This window comes from Babylonia areolata, chromosome 12 (assembly GCF_041734735.1).
Source record: "Babylonia areolata isolate BAREFJ2019XMU chromosome 12, ASM4173473v1, whole genome shotgun sequence".
In the NCBI taxonomy this organism is placed as follows: Eukaryota; Metazoa; Mollusca; class Gastropoda; order Neogastropoda; family Buccinidae; genus Babylonia; species Babylonia areolata.
This window is the reverse complement of record NC_134887.1, coordinates 32,897,422-32,922,421: the sequence shown is the minus strand read 5'-3', so window position 1 is coordinate 32,922,421 and position 25,000 is coordinate 32,897,422. Positions and strand designations below refer to the sequence as shown.

The following is a 25,000-nucleotide window of genomic DNA, read 5'->3' as shown; positions in this document are numbered from 1 at the left end:
CTACCTTGCCATGCGTGTGTTGTTCTTCACCCGTCTGCCATATACCCGAGGGGCGTGACTTGCAAGGTTGACATGTTGACAGGTGCACAGCTGCAGTTACCTGAGGGTGGACAGATGCTTCATGGAAGCTGGCAGTGAGCACAGTGACCAGGAGCACTGGGTTGTGGTTCACTACCACCAGGGGCTGAACGACATGTCCATGGACCTCCGTGATCTCTGCCAGGTACATACTTACTTACTTAGGTCCTTCACTACCTGTGGAGCATAGGCCATTAATTAACGACGTTTCTCCACTGAACTCGACTCTGGGCTGTCCTTTCTGCATCCCTCCAGCTGGATCCCAGCCTCTTCAGCTCTGCTTCAGTGTCCCGCCTCCAACTGTTTTAAGGCCGTCCTCTCTTCCTTCTCCCTCGGGGGTTCCAGGTCAGGGCCTGGCGTGTAGTGCTGGATGGTGATATCCTCAATGTATGGCCAATCCATCCGTACTTTCGTATCAGGATCTGTTTCTCCACTGGTTCCTGTCCCCCTCTTTGCCACAGGTCCTCGTTTCTTATTTTGTCTGGCCAACGGATCTTACAAATACGCCACAGACAACTGTTGATAAAAGTCAGGATATTCTTTCTTTGCCAGGTACATGCACCAGATCAGATGATGATGATAATAAGTACTTATGTAGTGACTGCTCAGTCTTGTGCAGAGGGCAGACCAAAGCACTGAGACACACTGGTCATTCACACATGTGCCTAACTCTGATTCACAGAGAAAAACAACCACCAAAACTTATAAATACATGTGAACAGTAAGGTGGAGAAACTGTAGAAGAGGAAGAATGACATTGTGTTGCTTCCCACCCAGTGACTGCAAAGAGGTCATTTCAAGAAGGAGTGCCCATCACTTCTCAAAGCCAGTCAAAGAGCTCACAAAATAGTGTTAAAAAGGTTGATTGACTCTTTCACTGCTGTAGGCAACTTTAGATGACTAGACAGTGCACCACCATTGGTGACTTTTGTCAACATCGAGGGGTTATGTTGATAAAACCATTTTCCACATTGTAACAAAGCTGGACAGCCAGTTTCCTGCCAATAGAACAATGACTAACCTTTGCCCACTGGATGAGTTTGAAGTGAACAAGTCAATTGTGTTGTTTTGACATGAACTGCGGCCTGTGACTGAGGGCATCGTTCCTAAAATATTTGGTGCTGGGGAGTGTTTTTCACACAGAAACTTGGCGGTGAAAGAATTAGAACAATGCTAAATAGATCAGCTCACTCACCTCAGCACAAAAAATAATGTTAGAGGGTTGATTAGAAAAACAATGCTAAAAAGATCAGCTCATTCATGTCTCGCTCATTCCATGTAGAATTCAAGTTAAAAGTGTTCAAAACTTGTAAACCATAGGAAAAGATCGCCCTACCCATAGACTCATATTAAGTCCAGAGGGGGGCAGTTTGGAAAGGTACAGGGTGGAGGTGGAAAAGATGGCAAGGAACATGATACTATGAAGGAAAACTTTCAAACGCATAACTTTCTGAACATGGGGCTTTAGATTTAACTCTTTGACTGCCAAGTTTCTGTGTGAAAGACACTCCCCAGTGCCAAGTGTTTTAGAAACGATGCTCTCAGTGGCAGGCTTTGGTTTATGTCAAAACAACACAATGGACTTGTTCACTTCAAACTTGGTCAGGGAGCAAAGGTTAACCATCGTTCTATTGGTGGGAAACTGGCTACAGCTGTCGAGTTTTGTTACAATGTGAAAAAAGGTCTTATCAACATGACCCCACAATGTCGACAAAAGTCGCCTTTGGCAGTGCATACTTGAGTCAACTAAGTCGCCTATGGTGGTGAAAGAGTTAAAGCCTTTACACTTAGCTTTCTTGAAAAATCATTTTGAGATATTGTTGGTAATTTCTTTGTTGTCATTAAAAATTTCTGAAAGTTTGCTTCACAGATCAGTTGTTGTTGTTGTTTTTATTATAAGTTTGCACTGTACAATATGTTAGCTTCTGACTCATTTGCACATCGATTTTGTCTCGTCTAAAATCACAGTGTGTGAAGATATGTTAAACTGAAGAACACAATCACACACACACACACACACACACACACACACACACACACACCACAACACACCACACAACACAACACAACACAACTCAACACACTACAACAACAACAATGACATAAACCTGTTTTTGTTGTTGTTGTTTCACAGCGACACAGCCAGTCCCATCGTCCCTACGTGGGGGTAGCCGCTAAACTGGACAGTCCATCAGAGGCATTCCACGGGCAGCTCTTCTCCTTCCTCCCCCTCCCCCCCGAGCGGCCCAGTCCCACGGGGTTGCCAGTACACGTCCATGGCTTCTTTGAGCTGAGCAAGAACCGCTGTCACGTCAAGTGGCCAGTCACAGAATCTGAGGGCAGCAGCGAGAACGAGCTTTCTGATGACGCTCTGCTCTGGAACCAGTTGTTGGTGTCTGAGAGTTTGTCGAGGGCTTACGTTGTGCTGCTGACCCAACTAGCTGGGAGATGTTCTGGTGAAGTTGGGTCTTTGGCGAGGTGTGTGTACAGCTTTTTCTTTGTTTTTGTTGTTTGTTTGTTTGCATTGTTTTTTCCCAGATCTAGATGGTTTGATCATTTCAGGCCAAATGCGCGCATTCGCGAATGTGGAAAAAAGTGAATGATGATGTTATTATCAATTATAACATATGGAGGCTAAAGAGAGTGCAACTGTTTGAAATATCACATCATCGGGAATATGAAGAAAGAACACTTTCCCTACGTCTAGTGGTGGTGTTAGAATCCAGAGAACAGGCATCATCTTTGTATTTGGATAGATCCTTAGCGAGCTGTGTGTAGAAAATAGATGCTGATGGTGTCTTACAGTCTTGGTGGTCTTTAAAATGGTGTTCTCTTTTTCAAAGAAATAAATGAAGAGAGTGATAATTCTGACACATTATGAGATTCATAACTTTGATTTGCTTGTGAGGACCCTCTAGATGCTTCTGCCTCTGTCTCTCTCTCTTTTTTTTTCTCTGTATCTCTCTGTCTCTCTTAGGAAATGTTGAAATGAAATACCATGCACTGTTATCTTATGAAAATGATAATAATAACAACAGTTATTATTATTTGTTGTTGTTGTTCTTCTTCTTATATTATTGTTATTATTCTTGTTATTATTATTATTATAACTTTCGTTATAATTAGGGATGGTTATGTATTCATGCATATACAAGTGTATTTTGTGTGTGTGTGTGTGTGTGCGTGTGTGTGTGTGAAGTGTCCATTTTAGTATTTGAATTTGTCTTTCTTGATACAATATCATTTTGTTCTCTCTCTTCTTTCTTGGAATATATCTTATTATTTCATTTACTTAATATTATTAGCAGTAGTTGTAGTAGTAGTAGCAGCAGTACTGGTAGTAGTGATAGTTGTAGCATCATTGTAGTTTTTATTTTATTTTGTTTTGTGTACTTGTTTAATTTCTTTGCCTTGGGGGCTGGATGAAAAAAAAACAACCAACCTTACTTATTCCACTTCCCTCATTAAACAAATTTCGTTCATTCATTCATTCTTTTTTCTTCTATATATATATATATATATATATATCCATCTCTTTGCCCCAACATGCACTTTTCAACATGCACTTCCCTTTTTTTTTTTTTTTAAGGATGAGTGTAGATGTTCTTGCTTTTTTTTGTTTTTGTTTTTTTCTATTTGATATGTATTAATTGTATCCCTTTTTGGCTAATTATTTCTCTCTCTCTCTTTTTCTTGACCCCCCTCATGAGTGATGGCAGCATGTAAAGAAAAGTCACATGGGCTGATGTTTAACCCTCATAGATAAAGATTTTTGTCTTGTCTTTGTCTTGTCTACTCTAGTCTTGTCTTGACTTGTCTTTGTCTTGTCTTTCTCTCGTCTCATCTTGTCTTTGTCTCATCTTTGTTTGTCTCGTCTTGTCTTTTCTTTGTTTGTCTCGTCTTTGTCTTGTCTTTGTCTCATCTTTGTTTGTCTCATCTTGTCTTTTCTTTGTTTGTCTCGTCTCGTCCTTGTCTTTGTCTCATCTTGTCTTTGTCTCATCTTTGTCTCATCTTGTCTTTGTCTTTTCTTTCTTTGTTTTGTCTCGTCTCGTCTTGTCTCGTCTTTGTCCTTGTTTGTGTCCTCGTCTTGTCTTGTCTTTGTCTCGTCTTGTCTTGTCTTGTCTTTGTCTCGTCTTGTCTTGTCTTTGTCCTTGTTTGTGTCCTCGTCTTGTCTTGTCTTTGTCTCGTCTTGTCTTGTCTTGTCTTTGTCCTTGTTTGTGTCCTCGTCTTGTCTTGTCTTTGTCTCGTCTTGTCTTGTCTTTGTCTCGTCTTGTCTTGTCTTTGTCTCGTCTTGTCTTGTCTTTGTCTCGTCTTGTCTTTGTCTCGTCTTGTCTTGTCTTTGTCTCGTCTTGTCTCATCTCATCTTGTTTCATCTTGTCTTGTCTCGTCTCGTATTGTCTTTCTCTTGTTCTTTATGTGGACTGCATCTCTCGCGCTTGCTATTTACATAAGTGGCTTATAACTTTTGTCATCGTTTTTACACTTTCTGACAGTACTGACTCTGCCGGTGAGGTAGTCACTGCCCATTTGGAGGGGTTGTGAGCCTGTTGGGCTTGTTGTTGTTTTCCATAACCCATTGAACAGGCCCCAGTGTTTTACTGCCACCTGGCTGGTTAATTAATGTCCGTTAAGTCAAGGGCTCAGAACAGGAAGGCGGGGACCAGTCCTCTCCTTCCGCCATTGTGACCTTCCGCAACTGAAGTCAGGTACCCATTCACACCTCTGTGTGTTAGTATTTGTACACATGCATCCTCTTTTGTGCACTCTGTGTGTGTGTGTGTGTGTTAGTGTGTGTGTGTGTTAGCGTATGTGTGTGTGTGTGTGTGAGCCAGCCAGCATTTGTCCCACACGCATTCTCACACATAGACGCCATCACCGTGATTGAAATGATAGTTTCAGAATTTGTTGGTTGTAGTTTTGATTGTGTACTATTTGTGATTGTGTGCTTTAACTCATGTGTGTGCGTGCACATGTGCTTTTGTGTATTGTGGGTGTGGAGGGGGATGGGGGGGGGGTGAATAATTTTTGATAATGTTTGGTATCTTGTGTTCAATTTTTCCTTTTTGATATTTACATGTGTGTTCTATTTGTAAACGCCTTGGGCTTATTTTCAAGATTAGGCATAAGCGCTCATAATAATGGTAACAATAATAAACGGGCAGTGCACGCTTGCCTTTTGCCGCTGTGTGTGTGTTCCAGCACCCCCCTACTGACAGCCGACGCTCTGTATCAACTGTGGCCCGACCCCAACAAGGTCACCACCCACTGGCGCCCCCTCCTCCCCACCCTCTACCACACACTCCCTCACCACCCTCTGTTCTTCACCCCAGTCAGAGGGGGCCTGTGGATCTGTCGGCGAGACGCCATTCTGATTGCCTCCCCTGCCAACGACCTTGACAACCCTTCGGAGGAGGCAGTGGTGCAAGCGTTGATGGACTGCGACATCAAGCTGGTCCGCCTCCCACGGCACGCCATGGAAGGTCTGAGGATGGAACCGCCGCCCAGCGCAGCTCTGTCTGAGCGGCTCTCCACCATGGGAGATGGGGAAGTGGCAGGGTCGGAGGGCATGAGGGTGGTGTGTCCAGAACTACTGAGCGAGGTGATGAAGGGTGATGCCAGGTGGTCTAGCTCCCTCACCGCCCAGCAAAAGCATCTCCTCCTCAACTACCTGTGCCGGCATTCCCACCCTGCCTTGCTGCAGGGCCTGCTCCTGTTTCCGGCAGCTGACGGCTCGTTCCATGCGTGGCGAGGTCATAGGTTGTACGTGTGCCGGGGTCAAGATGACGAAGACCTGCGTCTGTTACCCGGCCTTCGGCATCAGCTGTGCTGCGTCCAAGATCCGCCCGGTCTGCAGGGTCGTCTGCAGAAGTTAGCCCAGGAAGGTCAGGTGGTGGTGGTATTTTTTTTTGGGGGGGCGGGAGGGGGAGAGGAGGATAGGGGTGGGGGGTGGGGGGGGTATTTGGTTTGTTTGTGATTGGTGTGTGTCACAGACTTCACCACTCTTCCTTTCTCTTGCTGAGGTGACAAAGTTATTCTGATCTTGATGCTGTTTTGTATTGACTGTATGTTGTTGTTGTTTTGGGAGAAAGCAAAATCTAGATAATGGTGGTACTGGTGGTGGTGATGATGGTGGTGGTGGTGGTTACCCCAGTGGAGAACACATGTATGAATGCGCAAAATGAAGGGGCAATGTTGATAAGCCCATTTTTCACATTGTAATGTAGCTTGACAGCTGCAACCAGCTTTCCTGCCATTAGAGCAATGACTAACCTTTGACGCCTGTTTGAGTTTGAAATGAACAAGTCCATTGTGTTTTGACATGAACCAAAGCCTGTGACTGAGGGCATCGTTTCTGAAAATATTTGGTGCTGGGGAGTGTTTTTCACACAGAAACTTGGCAGTGAAAGAGTTAACAACTGCTGCAGGTTTTGGAGACCTGGAACTGGTGTCAGACGACAACCTGCCCCAGTTGTTGAAGGAGAGCCTGGAGAAAGAGTACCTTGACCTGGACACCATCACTGTCAGGGAGGACAACTCTTGGATCAGACAGGTGTGGAGTTACCTCCTCCATCAGGACCTGCAGGCCTTCGACTCTCTGCCTCTGCTGCCACGGCCCCTGGAGGGAGGCTGGTTTGCGCTGATGCCGCTGCGTGGGAACTACGTCTGTGGGACGCTGACGGGATTCCCCCCGGCGTCACCCCACCTCGCCGCCGCCCTCTCTCACCTGGGTGTCGTCGTTCTCCCGTCACTTCCGGACTTTGTGCTGCAGCACGGACAGGTGCTGCACTGCCGTGTCCAGGCCCCCACCTGCATGGGTGTCCTGCAAACCTTGGCCACCTTGTCAGAGAGACCACCAGTAGTGGTGGAGGACGTCGTTGAAAGGTTCAACAGCCAGGCGAAAGAGTCACAGCGCCATGCTGTCGTGGAGATCTTGAGCAGCAATGAGCTGGGCATGGATGCAAGCTGGGAAGCTGCCAGGCGTGTGCTCACAGATCTTGAACTGTTCTACGTGTGGCCTTGCTGCAAGAAGGCTTCAGAGGCGTACAACAGGGGCAAGCTGTATGGGTCTGAGGGAGGAGGGGGTGCAGGGTTTTCCAGCGTGAGAGACAACGGAAGGATGACTCCCAATGACACGCTTCCTCCAGCTGCCAGCTTCTGTCCGGAATTACTGTACTGCAGCCAGGAGCTCAGCTCTTACCGCAGTCTGGCAGTGGCCCTTGGGGCACAGGAAATGAGTCTGGAGGATCTTGTGGAAAAGGTGCTTCGTCGTTTGTCATCCCTGAATCATGGTTATGACCATGGTGATGTTTTAGGTTTCATGGAGTACTTTATTCTGAATGATAGATTCAGAAACAGCCACCTGGCAGACCTGGCTGCAGATGTCCCTTTTATTCCCTCCATCATCTCGGGGAAGATGTGCAAAGTGGGGGAGTTGTACGATCCACAGGATGTGTTGCTGAAAGATCTTTTTGACGGAGAGGATCTTTTCCCTTCCAAGGCTTTCTGTGAGCGCAAAGCAGCCATCCTTGGCAGACTTCAACTGCACGGTATGCGTGATGTCAAGTCAGTCACCAGCTTTCATTTGATCGGCACGGCAAAGAAGATTCACAAGCTCTGCAGCAGTACAAGTTCTGGGGTTTCTCTTGCGGAGAGGAAAGCCAAAGCGTTGTGGAACTTTCTCCTGCACCACAGTTCAATATTTTCTCATGATGAGATCCGGACATTGGCCCATCTGCGATGCTTGCCATGTATGACTTCAAAGGAGGGCATTCCTCCAGACTATCCTCCTGCACTTCCTGTGTGTCCCGCAGACTACCACAGCTGTGGAATTGCCAGAGCGGTGGACATGTGTGACAACTCTTTCCTCAAGTTTGTTGGCGGCGTGAGACCAGTGTCACTGCAGATGGACAGCAGCTGTTTCTTGCACTCTTTGTTTCATGAACCCAGATTGGAGGACATCATTGAACACTTGAAGGTCCTCCTTTCCAAATTTGAGGAGAACCAGTCACAAACTGGGAACACCCACTCACGAAGACACTTCACTTCACTGTTGGTGGACATCTTCAAGAAACTCCATCAAGAGTGGGATTGTCCTGAAATGTATAAGAGGATGAAAAACATCGCCTGTGTCAAGGCTGATGGACATTTCCGGAAAGCTACGGAACTCTGGGTGAAGGCCAAGGACAGTGACGACATTCGGCTGTCGCCTTACCGTTTCCCTCTGCCCTCCGACCTTGTTGACGAAGGCTTGGAGGACTTCTTTGTGGCCTGCGGCTGCTGTCCATGTCAAGATGAGGAGCTGCTGAAGGTGGTGCTGCAGGAGATACAGGGCAAGCACACCTCCCTGCAGAACAGGAAGGACCTGGTGCTGGTGAACAGCATCCTCAAGACTGTGGGATGCTGCCCCACAGGGGACATTCTCCTGCCCGTGTACACCTCTGACAACTGTGTCCTTCGCATGGAAATGGCAAAGCTGTGCACTTTCGCCCCAGATCCTGACTACATAGAGGATCTCCTGAAGGAGGATCTGGTTCAGGATCTGATTTTTGTTCATCCCATTGTGGATCCACACCTTGCTCAGAATCTGGGCGCTCTGAACCTGAAGGCAAGGACGATGAGTGGAGTGCATGACATTGACATTGATGACACTGCTTTTGGTCAGAAAGAGCCCTTGACGACCAGGCTGCACAACCTGCTGACTGATGGCTACACTGACGGCTTTTCTGTGCCCAAGGTGGGTCACGTGTCAGTACTCACTCTTTGTCTTTCTTCGTCACTTACATGTACATGTGCACACACATACACACATGCACGCACACAGGCACGCATGCTCACACATACTCACATGCGCGCGCGCGCACACACACACACACACACACACACACACACACACACACACACACTGATTGTTTAATGAGTTAGCAGGCAGAGATACATATGACCAGCTGGCATAATGCTGAAAACAGTGCGCTCATCCTACAATTTTGTGTGTGATTGGGAGATAATTGATCTTATAGTTCTGTTGAACGCTGATGTTGACTGTTTAAAAAAGATGCAGGCATCATTAATGGGGCTAAGGCACACAGCAAAACAGTTGACACACACCCGAAAACCGAGTATGGCTGCCTACATGGCGGGGGTAAAAGCAGTCATAGATGTGAAAGCCCACATTTGTACAGACGAGTGAACATGGGAGTTGCAGCCCATGCAAAAGAAGAAGTTGACTCAAATCAGTCTTCAGCAAAACCTAAAGTGGAGCTGCGACCTTCACCTTGAATGCCAACATGTCCTGTTCATTTTTCTTACTGGGCTCCGTGAGTTAGGTTTCAAACACGACAATAACAATGAATCCAGTTCATGACGGAGGAAGTCTGGTTTTCATGTTTCTTTCTTTCGTGTTATACTACACTAATACCGTTGGAAACGTTACTGTGTTGAAAGTTCATCATGCTGTCGTCAGCTTCCTTCAGCCTTGGTTCGCTAGTTCTAATGTTGCTATAGAATGTCACCAGGTTGATAATAATATGATCATGACAACTACAAGAGTGCACCTTATTCTACAATTCTTCTTGAATAAAAAAAAAAAAAGTTAGATTTTTAAAGTTTATCCTATTGACTGAAAATGATGATAAATCTTTCAGAACAGACTTCTTACCAGTGATGTGTGTGTATGTGTATAAAAAAAAAAATATATATATATATATATATGTGTGTATGTATGTGTGTGTGTATGTGTGTGAATGAAGGTCAGGTATCTGCCCTTGTGACCAAACTTGGGATTGATTACCAAGATTATATATATATATATATATATATATATATATATATATATATATATATATATATATATGGTGGGGGGGGGGGGGTTGTTGTTGTTTGTTTTTTGTTTTTTTGTATTGATAAATCTACACTTCCGACATTTAATCTCCCAAAAATGTTGAAACAGTAGGGATGAGGTCCTGTTGTTTGACTGGGTGTGAGGTTGATGTTTAACCACTTTCTTTGGTCTGTTAAGAGCTGTGCGTTATATGTAGATATGATTTTGTACTACTGGTAGGTACATGTGTAAAGTAAATGTGCACAGATTCCCTGAACTTGCCCTGTCTTCATTCTTGTTGCATTGTGACCTACTTTCCTGTCCAATCAGGAGACGTGCACAAGTTTGCTGGATGCATCCTGTCTTTGTTCTCGTTTAACTGTGACCTACTTTCCTGTCCAATCAGGAGACATGCACAAGTTTGCTGAATGCATCCTGTCTTTGTTCTTGTTTCACTGTGACCTACTTTCCTGTCCAATCAGGAGACATGCACAAGTGTGTTGAATGCGTCCTGTCTTTGTTCTCGTTTCACTGTGACCTACTTTCCTGTCCAATCAGAAGACGTGCACAAGTTTGCTGGATGCGTCCTGTCTTTGTTCTCGTTTCACTGTGACACTGCTTTTCCGTCCAATCAGGAGACGTGTACAAGTTTGTGATGCGTGCTGTCTTTGTTCTCATGTCACTGTGACCACTTTGCCGTCCAATCAGGAGCTGATGCAGAACGCTGATGACGCAGGGGCCTCGGTGGTCAAGTTTCTGGTGGACTGCCGCCACAACGGTCAGTGGAGAGCAGGACTGCTGTCCGAGGGACTGGCGGACTTCCAGGGCCCCGCGCTGTGGGTCTACAACGATGCTCAGTTCTCCGAGGCTGACTTCAACAACCTGTGCAAGCTTGGGGGAGCCACAAAGAAGGAGGACTGCAGCAAGGTTAGATGATGCAGAAAAAACAAGCCAAGTGGTTAAAGCGTTGGGCCTTTCAATCTGAAGGTTTCGGGATCGAATCCCGGTAATGGTGCCTCGCAGGTAAAGGGCAGAGATTTTTCTGATCTCCCTGGTCAACATATGTGCAGACCTGCTCGTGCCTGAACCCCCTTTGTGTCTATATGCACGCAGAAGATCAAATAAACGCACATTAAAGATCCTGTAATCCATGTCAGCGTTCCATGGGTTATGGAAACAAGAACATACTTAGCATGCACATCCCTGAAAACAGAGTATGGTTGCCTACATGGTGGGGTAAATAAAACAGTAAACAAAACAGGCATACACGTAAAATGTTACAGGTCTGTCTGAGTGTGCATGTGTGTGTGCCTGAAATCTGATTGAATGACACCAGAAATGAATGATGAGTTCCCAGTGGCAGCCGTCAGTCAGCTCTACCCAGGTAGGCAGCTTGTTGTGCAAATGACCCTGTGTTTGTAAAGCATTTAGAGCTTGGTCTTGGACCAAGGATAGGTGCTGTATAAGTATCCCTATAAATCAATCAATCAAAAACACTTGTCATCTTGTAGATGTTTTTTTTCCTGGTTGTAATATTGCAGTTCTTTGCTTATAGGTTTACTTTCTTCTGTCGTAGAACCTCGGCACAGACTTCAAAACTCAGCTGTCATCTGATGTTCAGAGCCTGTCGCTAACAGTGTAACCAGCCACTATCAAATCTTTCAAATCTAATCGAAAAACATATGTGTTCAAACAATAATCTAAACTACAGATCCTTCTGTTATCATAGTTCAAATTATTATTATTGTTTTTATTATGATTATTATTATTGTTATTGGTATTACCATTACCATTATTATCATTGTTGTTGTTGTTATCATCATAATTATCATCTTTTTTTTTGGGGGGGGGGGGGGGGGGGGGGGGGGGCGTCGTTGTCATCATCATCATCATTATTTTTGCTGTTGTTATTGAGCTGTTGTTGTGGTTCCCCAGGTGGGCAAGTTTGGCCTTGGCTTCAACGCTGTGTACAACCTGACCGACGTACCCAGCATCTACTCAGGGAGCACTCTAGCCCTGCTGGATCCCCATGAGAAATACCTGGACAGCGGGCGGGGAAAGAAGCTGAACTTTAGGGACCTCATGAACAAACTAATGCTCAAGAAAAGGCCCAGCCAGTTCCAGCCCTTCCAGGGGATCTTTGAGTGCGACATTCTGGATCCGGTGTGGAAACCCTACCCTGGAACCCTCTTCCGTTTCCCGTTCAGAACGGACGAGCAGGCGTTGAGGAGCAACATCTCCAAGGAAGCTTTCACCCGGAGCAAGCGAGAGGATTTCGTCAATGGGTTGAAGCACAAGGGAGGTAATTTGCTGCTATTCCTCCAACACGTGGCTCGTCTGGAACTGCATCACCTCCCAGAATTGGAGAGCGACCTGGCACAGACCCGGCAACTCCTGGCGGTGACACGCAGCACATCCGGGTCGGAGGGCAGGAGCACCGAGGTGGAAGGGGGCAGCACTCTGGATTACTTCTCCGCCCTCTGGAAGGAGGCGGTAGAGCAGGGGGCGCCGGTGTTTGAGGTGGAGAGCGTAGTGGAAATGGTCACGCTGTCCAGGGAAACGGCGGGGAGGGGCGGGGATGATGATGACGACGACGACGATGATGGGCGGGAATGTCACTTCTGTGTGGCCTGGGCTGCAGGCAGAGGGCCCGCCTGCACCATGGCTCGGGAGGCGACCGACGAAGGATTTGTTCCCCTGGCGGCCGTCGGTGTTCGTGTGGACGCTGAAGGGAACATGCTGGAGATGGGCTCCTGCCCTGAAGGTATGTACAGGTCCCGTGTACACTACAGGTGTGCGCAAGTGTCGTGTACACTACAGGCATGTACAGGTGCCGTGTACACTGCAGGTATTTACAGGTGTCATGTCCCCTGCAGGTATGCATGCACAGGTACCATGTCCCCTACAGGTATGTACAGGTGTTATGTACACTGCAGGTATGTACAGGTGTTATGTACACTGCAGGTACCCACCGGTACCATGTCCCCTACATGTATGTACAGGTGTGTACACTGCAGGTATGTACAGGTGCCATGTCCCCCTTCAGGTAGGTGCCATGTCCCCTACAGGTATGTACAGGTGCCATGTCCCCTACAGGTGTGTACAGGTGCCATGTCCCCTTCAGGTATGTACAGGTGCCATGTCCCCTACAGGTATGTACAGGTGCCATGTCCCTTTCAGGTATGTACAGGTGCCATGTCCTTTTCAGGTATATACAGGTGCCATGTCCTTTTCAGGTATGTACAGGTGCCATGTCCCCTTCAGGTATGTACAGGTGCCATGTCCCCTTCAGGTATATACAGGTGCCATGTCCTTTTCAGGTATGTACAGGTGCCATGTCCCCTACAGGTATGTACAGGTGCCATGTCCCTTTCAGGTATGTACAGGTGCCATGTCCTTTTCAGGTATATACAGGTGCCATGTCCCTTTCAGGTATATACAGGTGCTATGTCGTTTTCAGGTATGTACAGGTGCCATGTCCTTTTCAGGTATATACAGGTGCCATGTCCTTTTCAGGTATATACAGGTGCCATGTCCCCTTCAGGTATGTACAGGTGCCATGTCCCCTACAGGTATGTACAGGTGCCATGTCCCTTTCAAGTATGTACAGGTGCCATGTCCTTTTCAGGTATGTGCAGGTGCCATGTCCTTTTCAGGTATGTACAGGTGCCATGTCCCCTACAGGTATGTACAGGTGCCATGTCCCCTGCAGGTATGTACAGGTGCCATGTCCCCTTCAGGTATGTACAGGTGCCATGTCCCCAACAGGTATGTACAGGTGCCATGTCCCATACATGTATGTACAGGTGCCATGTCCCCTTCAGGTATGTACAGATGCCATGTCCTTTTCAGGTATGTACAGGTGCCATGTCCCCTTCAGGTATGTACAGGTGCCATGTCCCCTTCAGGTGTGTACAGGTGCCATGTCCTTTTCAGGTATGTACAGGTGCCATGTCCCCTTCAGGTATGTACAGGTGCCATGTACCCTACAGGTATGTACAGGTGCCATGTCCCCTCCAGATATGTACAGGTGCCATGTCCCCAACAGGTATGTACAGGTGCCATGTCCCCAACAGGTATGTACAGGTGCCATGTCCCCTCCAGGTATGTACAGTGTACAGGTGCCATGTCCCCAACAGGTATGTACAGGTGCCATGTTCCCAACAGGTATGTACAGGTGTCATGTCCCCTCTAGGTATGTACAGGTGCCATGTCCCCTCCAGGTATGTACAGGTGCCATGTTCCCAACAGGTATGTACAGGTGCCATGTCCCCTACAGGTATGTACAGGTGCCATGTCCCCAACAGGTATGTACAGGTGCCATGTCCCCTACAGGTATGTACAGGTGCCATGTCCCCTACAGGTATGTACTGTACAGTTTCAGTTTCTCAAAGAGGTGTCACTGTATTTGGAGAAATCCACATACACCTCACCACATCTCCTAGCCAGATGCCTGACAGCAGCATGACTCAAAGCGCTTGTCGGGCCGTATACAGTTCAAAGACTAATTATTAAGCAGGTGCTGTGGCGGATTCAGTCAGGTATTGGACCCCTGACCCAGTGTTCACCAGTGATCAGGGTTCCAGTCCCTGTTTCAGCATGGTGTTGTGCCCTTGGGGAAAGGCTCTGTACTCTGACTTTTCCTCACTCCACCCAGGTGTGAATGGGTACCTGACTTCAGTTTGGGAAGGTTGAAATGGTGGAAGAGGAGGATTGGTCCCCACTTTCCTATCCCAAGCCCTAGACACTGTGGATGTGTATTCACCGCCCAGATGGTCGCTAAAGGCTGCTGGACCTGATGTGACCAACTGGAGGATGGTGTAGAGCCCCTGCCGATTGTTCTTTTTCCTGTCAGCATGAAGCAACAAGATATTCTGGAGTGGCCTGGTGGTGCATCTGCCAAGGAATCGAGGGAATCTGCGGGCACAGGATCGAATCCCATACTCACCAGAATTCTCGCACACCCACCTCTCCACTGGAACATGAGTGGTGGTCTGGTTGCTAGGCATTTGGATGGGGTGATAAACGGAGGGTCCGTGTGCAGCATGCGTTCAGCACCTGTAAAAGAACGCGCAGCAACAAAACGGTTGTCCCTGGCAAAGTTCTGGAGAGAAGCCCACTTTGATATACATGTGTGTGCATGTATGTGACTGAGTCCTGATTGAATGACACAGGAAACGAATGATGAGCGCCTGATGGCAGCTGTCAGTCTGCTCTACCCAGATGGGCAGCCTGTTGTGCAAATGACTCTGTAAAGCGCTTAGAGTTTAGTGTCTGACCGAGGACAGGTGCTATTCCAGTCTCAATAATGATGAGGCTAATGTTAATGATAATGATGTTAGTAATAATGATAAGAAAAAGAATGATAACAAAATGCTAATGATAATGATGATAATAATGATAAGAAGCAGAAGAAGAATGATACTGATAATGATAATAATAATCTGCTGTTGATTTGCTGAGACATCTTGCAGTGACACGCCTTCAGTGATGATGATTTCTTTGTCATAACGTCTTGCAAAGTCTAAAAGATATGTACATTCAGTCATGGAGAAAATCGCTTGAAGATAGTACTAAATGTCTGTTCTGTTGGAGCATCAAACTGGACTTTTGTCTTGCAAGATATAACTTTCAACTTCCAGATACATACATATATCCTTTGATGCTTGATGCAGTAATGATAAAGTGCGGATCGAATTAGGAAGAAGAGGAGGTGAAAACAGAGAAAACAGAATTGGCAAGGAGTGAAATATGGGAAGTGTTGGGGATGAATTTCATTTTGTTTTAGAATGTCCGAAAAATATTGTACTTTGAAACAGATTGATGCCAGGCAAATATCAGTCACATATGTCAATGTTCGGTTTACGCAGTTAATTTCACACTGGGAAGAAAACGCAGCTTAATTTAAGTAAATTCATGAAACTTGGAAAGAGATTGTAGCTTTAAGTTACAACCAAAACATACTTGCCAATATGTTGATGTTTGAATCATTGCAAATCATTGATATACATGCAGTGTGTGTGTGTGTGTGTGTGTGTGTGTTGCTTGTTTTAGTGACATTGTTGAACTGAAGTTGTGATTCAGTGAGCATGTATTGTAATTGTATCCCCCACACCCGGGAAAGGGGCAGAGGATTACATTTCTTTGAATCTTTGATGACTGCAGGATTCTACAGGACCGGCCACCTGTTCTGCTTCCTTCCTCTGGCTGAACAAGTGTCGGAGGTGCAGCTCCCTGTCCACATCAACGCTCCCTTCGCTCTCAGCTCAGACCGCAGGAGTCTCCTGTGTGAGACTGAAGATGACCGCAAGTCCGTGGGCGGACGGTAAGACGTGCAAGTCGTACTTTCTTCCTGATGGGCGCAATAGCCAAGTGGTTAAAGCGTTGGCCTTTCAATCTGAGGGTCCCGAGTTCGGATCTTGGTAACGGCGCCTGGTGGATAAAGGGTTGAGATTTTTCCGATCTCCCCGGTCAACACGTGCAGACCTGCTTGTGCTTGAACCCCTTTCATGAGTATACACAAGCAAAAGATCAAATACGCCCATTAAAGATCCTTTAATGCGTGTCAGTTCAGTGGGTTATGTAAATAAGACCATACCCAGCATGCACACCCCAGAAAATGGAGTATGGCTGCTTACATGGCGGGGTAAAAATGGTCATACATGTAAAAGCCCACTTGTTTACATACAAGTGAATGGGGATGTCATACATGTAAAAAGCCCACTTGTTTACATACAAGTGAATGGGGATGTCATACATGTAAAAAGCCCACTTGTTTACATACAAGTGAATGGGGATGTCATACATGTAAAAAGCCCACTTGTTTACATACAAGTGAATGGGGATGTCATACATGTAAAAAGCCCACTTGTATACGTACAAGTGAATGGGGATGTCATACATGTAAAAAGCCCACTTGTTTACATACAAGTGAATGGGGATGTCATACATGTAAAAAGCCCACTTGTTTACGTACAAGTGAATGGGGATGTCATACATGTAAAAAGCCCACTTGTTTACATACAAGTGAATGGGGATGTCATACATGTAAAAAGCCCACTTGTTTACATACAAGTGAATGGGGATGTCATACATGTAAAAAGCCCACTTGTTTACGTACAAGTGAATGGGGATGTCATACATGTAAAAAGCCCACTTGTTTACATACAAGTGAATGGGGATGTCATACATGTAAAAAGCCCACTTGTTTACATACAAGTGAATGGGGATGTCATACATGTAAAAAGCCCACTTGTTTACATACAAGTGAATGGGGGATTGCAGCCCACAAACGAAGAAGAAAAAGAATACTTTTCCCCTGACTGACTCCAAGGTGTGTAGTGGTGGCTTGGTGGTATTGCCACCAGTTTGTTGTTGTTGTTGTCTCATCGTCTGCAGTGTTTCATTAGCATTACTCCCACGCCGCTCATTCTGAGTCCCCCATACACAGCCATACCCGTGTTCGTCTGTCTCAGTCCCAGCACCGGCAGTCCACAGGGAGCCACTGATGTTAGGTTGCCAGGAGGCCACACACCAGAGGAGACCCTGCACTGCTGCTGAGTCACTTCGGTGGTGTTCAGTAGGACTGTACTATACCATACAGTACCATGCCATACCGTATCTCTTCTAATCTCATCTTATGTCATCTTATTATCTAGTCTAAAGGTAGAAAAATGTCCAGTTGGAAGCCTGAAATGTGTGAGCAGTGTCTGATGCTAAATATGAATATATTTTTTAGTTCCAAATTGGGTATAATGGTGTGCATCACTGAGTTTTGACTCATCCAGTAATTGGGTGTGATCTTGTGCATCACTGAGTTTTGATTCATCCAGTAATTGGGTGTGATGGTTTATGTCATTGAGTTTTGACTCATTCAGTAATTGGGTGTGATGGTTTATGTCACTGAGTTTTGACTTATCCAGTAATAGGGTGTGAGGGTGTGCATCACTGAGTTTTGACTCATTCAGTAATTGGGTGTGATGGTTTATGTCTCTGAGTTTTGACTCATCTAGTAACTGGGTGTGATGGTTTATGTCACTGAGTTTTGACTCATCTAGTAACTGGGTATGATGGTTTATGTCACTGAGTTTTGACTCATCTAGTAACTGGGTATGATGGTTCATGTCACTGAGTTTTGACTCATCTAGCAACTGGATGTGATGGTGTATGTCACTGAGTTTTGACTCGTCCAGTAATTGGCTGTGATGGTTTATGTTACTGAGTTTTGACTCGTCCAGTAACTGGACATTATGCTTTCAAGCGAGCAGCAGTCAGACTTGTGTTTGATAAAATATTAAAAAAAGTGATGACGGGCACAAAAGCCGAGTGGTTAAAGCGTTGGACCTCCAATCTGAGGGTCTCGGGTTCGAATCCTGGTCACAGCGCCTGGAGGGTAAAGGGTGGAGATTTTTCTAATCTCCGAGGTCAACAGGTGTGCAGACATTTGTATTTGTATTTGTATTTCTTTTTATGACAACAGATTTCTCTGTGTGAAATTCGGGCTGCTCTCCCCAGGGAGAGCGTGTCGCTACACTACAGCGCCACCCTTTTTTTTTCTTTCTTTTTTTTTTGTATTTTTTCCTGCGTGCAGTTTTATTTGTTTTTCCTATGGAAGTGGATTTTTCTACAGAATTTTGCCAGGAACAACCCTTTTGTTGCCGTGGGTTCTCTTACGTGCGCTAAGTGCATGCTGCACACGGGACCTCGATTTATTGTCTCATCCGAATGACTAGTGTACAGACCACCACTCAAGGTCTAGTGGAGGGGGAGAAAATATCGGCGGCTGAGCTGTGATTCGAACCAGTGCGCTCAGATTCTCTCGCTTCCTAGGCGGACGCGTTATCTCTAGGCCAACCCCCTTTGTGTATGCACACATGCAAAAGATCAAATTCACAGATTTAAAGATCCTGTAATCCACATCAGTGTTTGGTGGGTTGTGGAAACAAGAACATAGCTGGTATGTATGCACCACCCAGTATGACTGCCTACATGGTGGGGTTAAAATGGTCATACACGAAAAAGTCTACTTGTGCTGACAAGTTAATGTCGGGGTCTCAGTCCACTAACAGGGGAGGGATGGGGAGTCGAGGGGAAGAGGGGGGCGCTGACGTACGTACTTTATCGACTAGAAATGATGGTATTCCATCCAATTGTCAAAGCTCTCTCTGGCAGTGCTATGTAGGCTGGAAATGATGATGTTCAAACATTAAAAGCTCTCCAGCACTCATACCACATGTACTGTTCAATGCACTTAGAGCTGAAGGTATGCGCTGAATAGATGCACAATATCAGTGTATTATTATTATTGGTAGAAGTAGTAGTTGTATCATCATCATCATCATCATCATCATCATCATCATCATTATTGCTATTAGTATTACTGCTATTACTATTGTCATCGTTACCATCATCATCATCCTCATTATTACATTATTATTGTTATTATCATCATCATCATCATCATCATTATTGTTATCATAATCATCATCATCATCATCATTATTGGTTTTTTTCCATTTATCATCATCATCATTATTATTATTATTATCATTACTACTGCTTCTGCTGCTGTTGTTAATGTTTTTGTTGTTATTGTCACCATTATCACTATCATCATCATCATCATCATCATCATTAACAAAATTGTTACTATAACCATCCACATCATCATTATCATTATCAGCACTGTTTCTGCATTCACCATTATCATCGTTGTTTCAGGTGGAACAAGGTGTTGTTCAGTGACCCCATTCCCAGAGCCTATCTGGCGGCCCTGCAGCGAGTGGCGCAGTCAGCAGACGTGGACGGCGCCACGTTCTATGCCCTGTGGCCCAGGACCTTCACCACCCGCGGGGCCACCACCCCCCAGAGCGCGCTCTCCCCCAGCTTCTACCGCTTGCTGCAGCGGGAAGAGTTCAGCGTCTTCCTGCACCGCCGGGCCCCCGTGCCCTTCTCCAGGGCGGTGTTCCTGGACCCGGGCCTGAAGGCGGAGGATGAGGACTTGCACGGCGCCGCCCTCCGCGTGCTGGACAGGTTCTGGGGCGTTACCCCGTGGGGTCGTGCCGGACGATCCCTCATCGACATCCCGTTGGACATCACCAGGAACATCAGAGATTCCCAAGAAAATTGGGAGTTTGACAAGAGAGTCATCAGCGAAGAGCAGTTTTTCCGGTATGTTCTTTTTCCCAGGATAGAGGAGGAGGACCCTGACCTGGAGGTGTCTGACAGAAACCGGCTTGTCTTCCATGCCCTTTTCTCACGCAGTGAAGTGCTGACTGACCTGGTGAAGCGTCATCGCTGCATTCCCTGCGTCCCTGATGGGGCACTGAGTTTTCCCCACCGTCTGGTTCACCCTCAAGGAAAGGCCGCTCAGATGTACATCCAAGAAGACGGTCGGTTCCCCAGAAAAGAAGAAAATGCAGACTTTGCAAGTCGTCGGGCGCTGGATCAGCTGACGAAGCTGGACATGGTGACGGACGTTGTGAGTGTGGAGGATATTGTTGAGCGTGCGGAGTCAGTCAGGAGGCTGGACTCCAAAGCGGCAGCCGGTCAGAGGGTGCGGGCCATCATCAAATACCTGCCAGTCCTGGAAGAGAAAGGAAAAGAGATGGCGTCGTACACTGGTGCCCTGACCTGTGTCCCCTTCCTCCCGTCTCTTCAGAAGCCGAGTGACTGGCCGGTGTCGTGGTTTGTAGAAAAAAACCCACATCACGACTGGGTCCTGCCTTGCCAGTCATACTGCAAGGAGCTGAAGGAACTTGTGGGCTGCAGGTCAGCTGTGCTGGATGAGACTCAACTGGACCTGTCCCCCACAGACAGAGAGACCCTGGAGAAACTGGGGGTCACCGTTCACAGAGCCAAGGCCAGCAGCAGCAAAGGGCCGCATTTCACACAGATGGTCGTCAACAACTTACTGCACGTTTCTGATGATGTAAGCAAACAGGCCACCCCCAACATCCAAAGCGTGAGAGAAATCTGTCGCCACATTTATAAACACTTCAACTCTTTCTTCGAGAGACCCAACACGCAGGCTAAGAGACTTCATCAGGATGTTGTGGCTCAGCTCCGAGATAAGGCCATTGTCTGGAAAGACGGAAAATTTCTGAGAGCTGATCAGCTGGCATTTCAGCCCCATGAAAACCTGGAGCCTTATCTCTTTACCCTGGATGACACCCACAGGTCGTCTCCACTTTTCTTCAGGGGCCTGGGAGTGCCAACCTGGTATGGATTATCTGTGTGTATGTGTGTGTGTGTGTGTATGTCACTGTGTGTGTATCACTGTGCGTGTGTATGTGTGTTTATGTGTGTGTGTGTGTGTCACTGTGTGTGTGTACGTGTGTTTATGTGTGTGTGTGTGTCACTGTGTGTGTATGTGTGTATGTGTGTTTATGTGTGTGTGTGTGTCACTGTGTGTGTGTACGTGTGTTTATGTGTGTGTGTGTGTCACTGTGTGTGTATGTGTGTTTGTGTGTGTGTGTGTGTGTGTCACTGTGTGTGTGTCACTGTGTGTGTGTGTGTGTGTGTGCGCGCATACATGTGTGCGTGCGTGTGTGTGTGTGTGTTGGTGTGTGGAGGGGCTCATAGCAGATAAGAGTTGATGCACAGGCATGGAAATAGCATGCTAATTGTCTGATAATACCTGTAACAAAATTTTTTTAAAGTAAAACGGCATATGAGTTTACTGGTGAATGCTGGATCAGAAGTCCCAGCGCCTAACTTACTCTGCCACAGTGCCCCCTCTTTGACTTGTAACTCTTTAGTTTTTAACTCACTCAGTACGGCCAGTCCTCTCTTCACCTCCACACAGACCCCTCGGATGTACAGTGGGTGTCTCAATGACCCAACCTTTAGCTTTCGTCGTCAGTATTGTGGTATTCTTTGTCAACATTCACCTCTTCAGTATAAGAGCCTTCCACTTCCAATATTTTGATGATGGTAATTGGGGTGAAACACTGTTAACGTCATCTCTTTCGACGTTCGTATGGAGAGAGTTAAATGTTCATCCAGAACAAACAGGATGATATTGTCATTGAAACGTCATGTTCACTTCATTTGATCACATATTATTGTATTGCATTGCATTGCACTGTATTGTATGGCATTGTTTGTCATGACATATTTCTCTGTGAAATGCTGGTTGCTGTCCCTGGGAAGATCAAATCGCCACAGTGCAGTGTCATCTTTTTTCTCCCCCTTTTCTTCCATGTCTGTAAGTGTATTCGTCCAGGCAAATTTTTCTACAGAATATGCCATGGACAGTCCTTTTTTTTCTTTTTTTTTTCTTTTTTTGCTGCCCCATTATCTGCATCATTTCAGTGGCGTTACTCCCATGCCATGCATTCCCAGTCCCCCATACATGGCCACACCCATGTTCATCTGTTGTAGTCCCAGCGCCAGCAGTCCACAGGGAACCATTGATGTTAGGTTTCCAGGAAGCCACACACCAGGGGAGATCCTGCACCTTTTTGTTGCTGTGGGTTCTTTTACATGCACTGACAGCATGCTGCACATGGGGCCTTAGTTATATCATCTGATCTGAATGACTATGGCAAGGAACGGACTGAACACAGATCCATGCTATGTTGCTTCTTTCTTTTTTTTTCTTTCTTTTTCTTCCCCCCTTTTTTGGCATACAGGACAACATGTGTAACATACAAAAAAGAACAGAAAAAAGGGCATGTATAATGAAGATCATGTCATTATTACAAATATCAAAGTTTATGTTGTACATGTGCGGATTGTTCTTTTGATTTTAAACAGACGTCTTTGTTGCGTCTCTCTCACCCAGCTTCTCAGTGGCAGACATTTTGGAAGCTCTGAGACACTTCAGCGAGGACAAACCTCGGGAACTGAACACGGCTGACGTGGAGCTCGTTCGCAAGATGGCCAGTCTTCTTCCTCTAGCGCTGCAAGCGGACAACCAGAGGGCAGCTCTGGAGGATTCTGAGACCGGGGACCTGAAGCTGCCTGGCAGAGACCTGCATCTCCACTTGGTGGGAGATCTGTGTCTGGATGACTGCGACTGGCTCACAGAGTCCAGCACCATGCACTTTCTGCATCCGGCCTTCTCGGAGGCGCTGGCCAAGGTGTTTGGCGTCAAAACGAAACGGGAGCACGATGAGGTAAGTGGGGGCCTGGGGGTGTGTGGGGATGTGGGTGTGTGAAAATAGGCTGTCACACGCGTGTATGTACACACACACACACACACACACACACACACACACACACACACACACATGTGCACACATACACATACATACATGCACGCACGCACACACGCGTGTTCATGTGTATGCATGCACACACAGACACACACAAACACACACAAACACACACACACACACACGCACATATACACGCACACACGCATGCATGCATGCATGTGCACACACACACGCACACACTTTTCTGTGAATGAAACTGAACAAACAGACAAAACGTCTGCATGTTTTAATCGAGTACCGGTACATGTGCACCCACGTGTTTCAGGATGAGTTTTCCGAGTCATTCGGACAGCAGGAGCAGCTGACAACTCGCATCAACCGTCTGCTGGAGGGGTACAGCAGAGATGTCTCCATCTTCAAGGAGCTGCTGCAGAATGCAGATGATGCTGGTGCTTCTGAGGTGGCTGAATAGAGTGGAACAGAATGGAATGGGATAGTATGGAATGGGATAGTTTGAAATAGAACGGAATGGCACAATATGGAATGGGATAGTATGGAATAGAATGGAATGGAATGGGGTAGTTTGAAATAGAACGGAATGGCACAATATGAAATGGGATAGTATGGAACAGGATAAAATGGAATGGGATAGTTTGAAATAGAACGGAATGGCACAATATGGAATGGGATAGTATGGAATAGAATGGAATGGAATAGTATGGAATGGGATAGTTTGGAATAGAATGGAATAGTACTGAATAGAATGGAATGGAATAGATTGAGATTGAAATAGAATGAAATGGAATGGAACAATATGGAATGCGATGGTATCGAATAGAATAAAATGGAATGGTAACCAGCCGCCGTGGCAAAGTGGTTAGCGTCGCGGACTGACGGCTGGGAGGACACGGGTTCGAATCCCAGCGGAGGTGGGTTTTTCAGCCTGTGGCCGGCTCCTACCCAGAGTTGAGTGTGCTGTGAGCTTAAATGGGGAGACTGGGACCACACAGTCAAGTGTCATCCACTTAAGGATGCGTCTTTGGGTGTGTTGCTCTAATTACCTGACCAACACTGCAAGTGTCTGTATCTCTTGGGCCTGGTTAACGCCGGGATATCATTATGACAGGAAGTGTAGAGTACAGCCTTGTCACGCAGTCTCCAAACCAAAATGGACCTCCATAGCAACATCATCATCATCGTCATCCTCCTCCTCCTTCATCATCATCAATATAAACAAAATAGTCTCAAGTCTGTGGCCTTTCATGCCCTGCTCTCATGGTGACCTCAGTTTCGATACCCCTCCACTTCTGTGCTTGGGGTGAGTCCTGTCAATGTCGTCAGTATCGGCGGATTCATTGGGGGCTGTTGTTTGAGGGACGCTCACTCAGTCTGGCTCCACGACTGAGCCATTATTGTCATCAGTAGGGGGCTTAGTAGGAGGTGTCCTAAGTAAGTTAAATCAGAACAGGCACCACTGAACACCACCGAAGTGACTCAGCAGCAGTGCAGGGTCTCCTCTGGTGTGTGGCCCTCTGGCGACCTAACATCGATGGTTCCATGTGGACTGCCGACGCTGGAATTGCAATGGACGAACCCGGGTGTGGCCGTGCATGGGGAAATCTAAATGAGCGGAGTGGGAGAAATGCCACTGAAACGGTGCAGATGATGGGGCAGCAACAAAATAAATAAATAAATAAGTAAATAAAATAAAATAAAATGGAATGGAATGGGATAGAATGGAATGGAACTTAATGGAATGGGATAGTATGGAATATAATGGAATAGTATAGAATGGAACAGAATGGTATGGCATTGCAGGTGGTGTTTGTCAAGGACTTCCGGCAGCACAGCACAGAGAGACTGCTAAGCAAGGGCTGGGAGGAGGTGTACGGCCCTGCCCTGTGTGTCTTCAATGACGCCTGCTTCTCCACTAATGACATGG

The 25,000-nt window shown here is 46.4% G+C and overlaps 1 protein-coding gene across 1 annotated transcript in view; it reads left to right on the top strand.

The window, feature by feature from the left end:
* The window catches only part of LOC143287900 (sacsin-like), a 109,866-nt gene that overhangs the window by 18,050 nt on the left and 66,816 nt on the right, over positions 1-25,000 (top strand). The window contains exons 8-18 of the mRNA XM_076596141.1: positions 83-223; positions 2,213-2,556; positions 5,278-5,960; positions 6,504-8,812; positions 10,604-10,822; positions 11,831-12,659; positions 16,061-16,220; positions 19,616-21,115; positions 22,683-23,016; positions 23,384-23,518; positions 24,877-24,979. Of these exons, the coding sequence (XP_076452256.1) occupies positions 83-223; positions 2,213-2,556; positions 5,278-5,960; positions 6,504-8,812; positions 10,604-10,822; positions 11,831-12,659; positions 16,061-16,220; positions 19,616-21,115; positions 22,683-23,016; positions 23,384-23,518; positions 24,877-24,979 (6,757 nt within the window). The remainder of the gene's footprint in view (positions 1-82; positions 224-2,212; positions 2,557-5,277; positions 5,961-6,503; positions 8,813-10,603; positions 10,823-11,830; positions 12,660-16,060; positions 16,221-19,615; positions 21,116-22,682; positions 23,017-23,383; positions 23,519-24,876; positions 24,980-25,000) is intronic.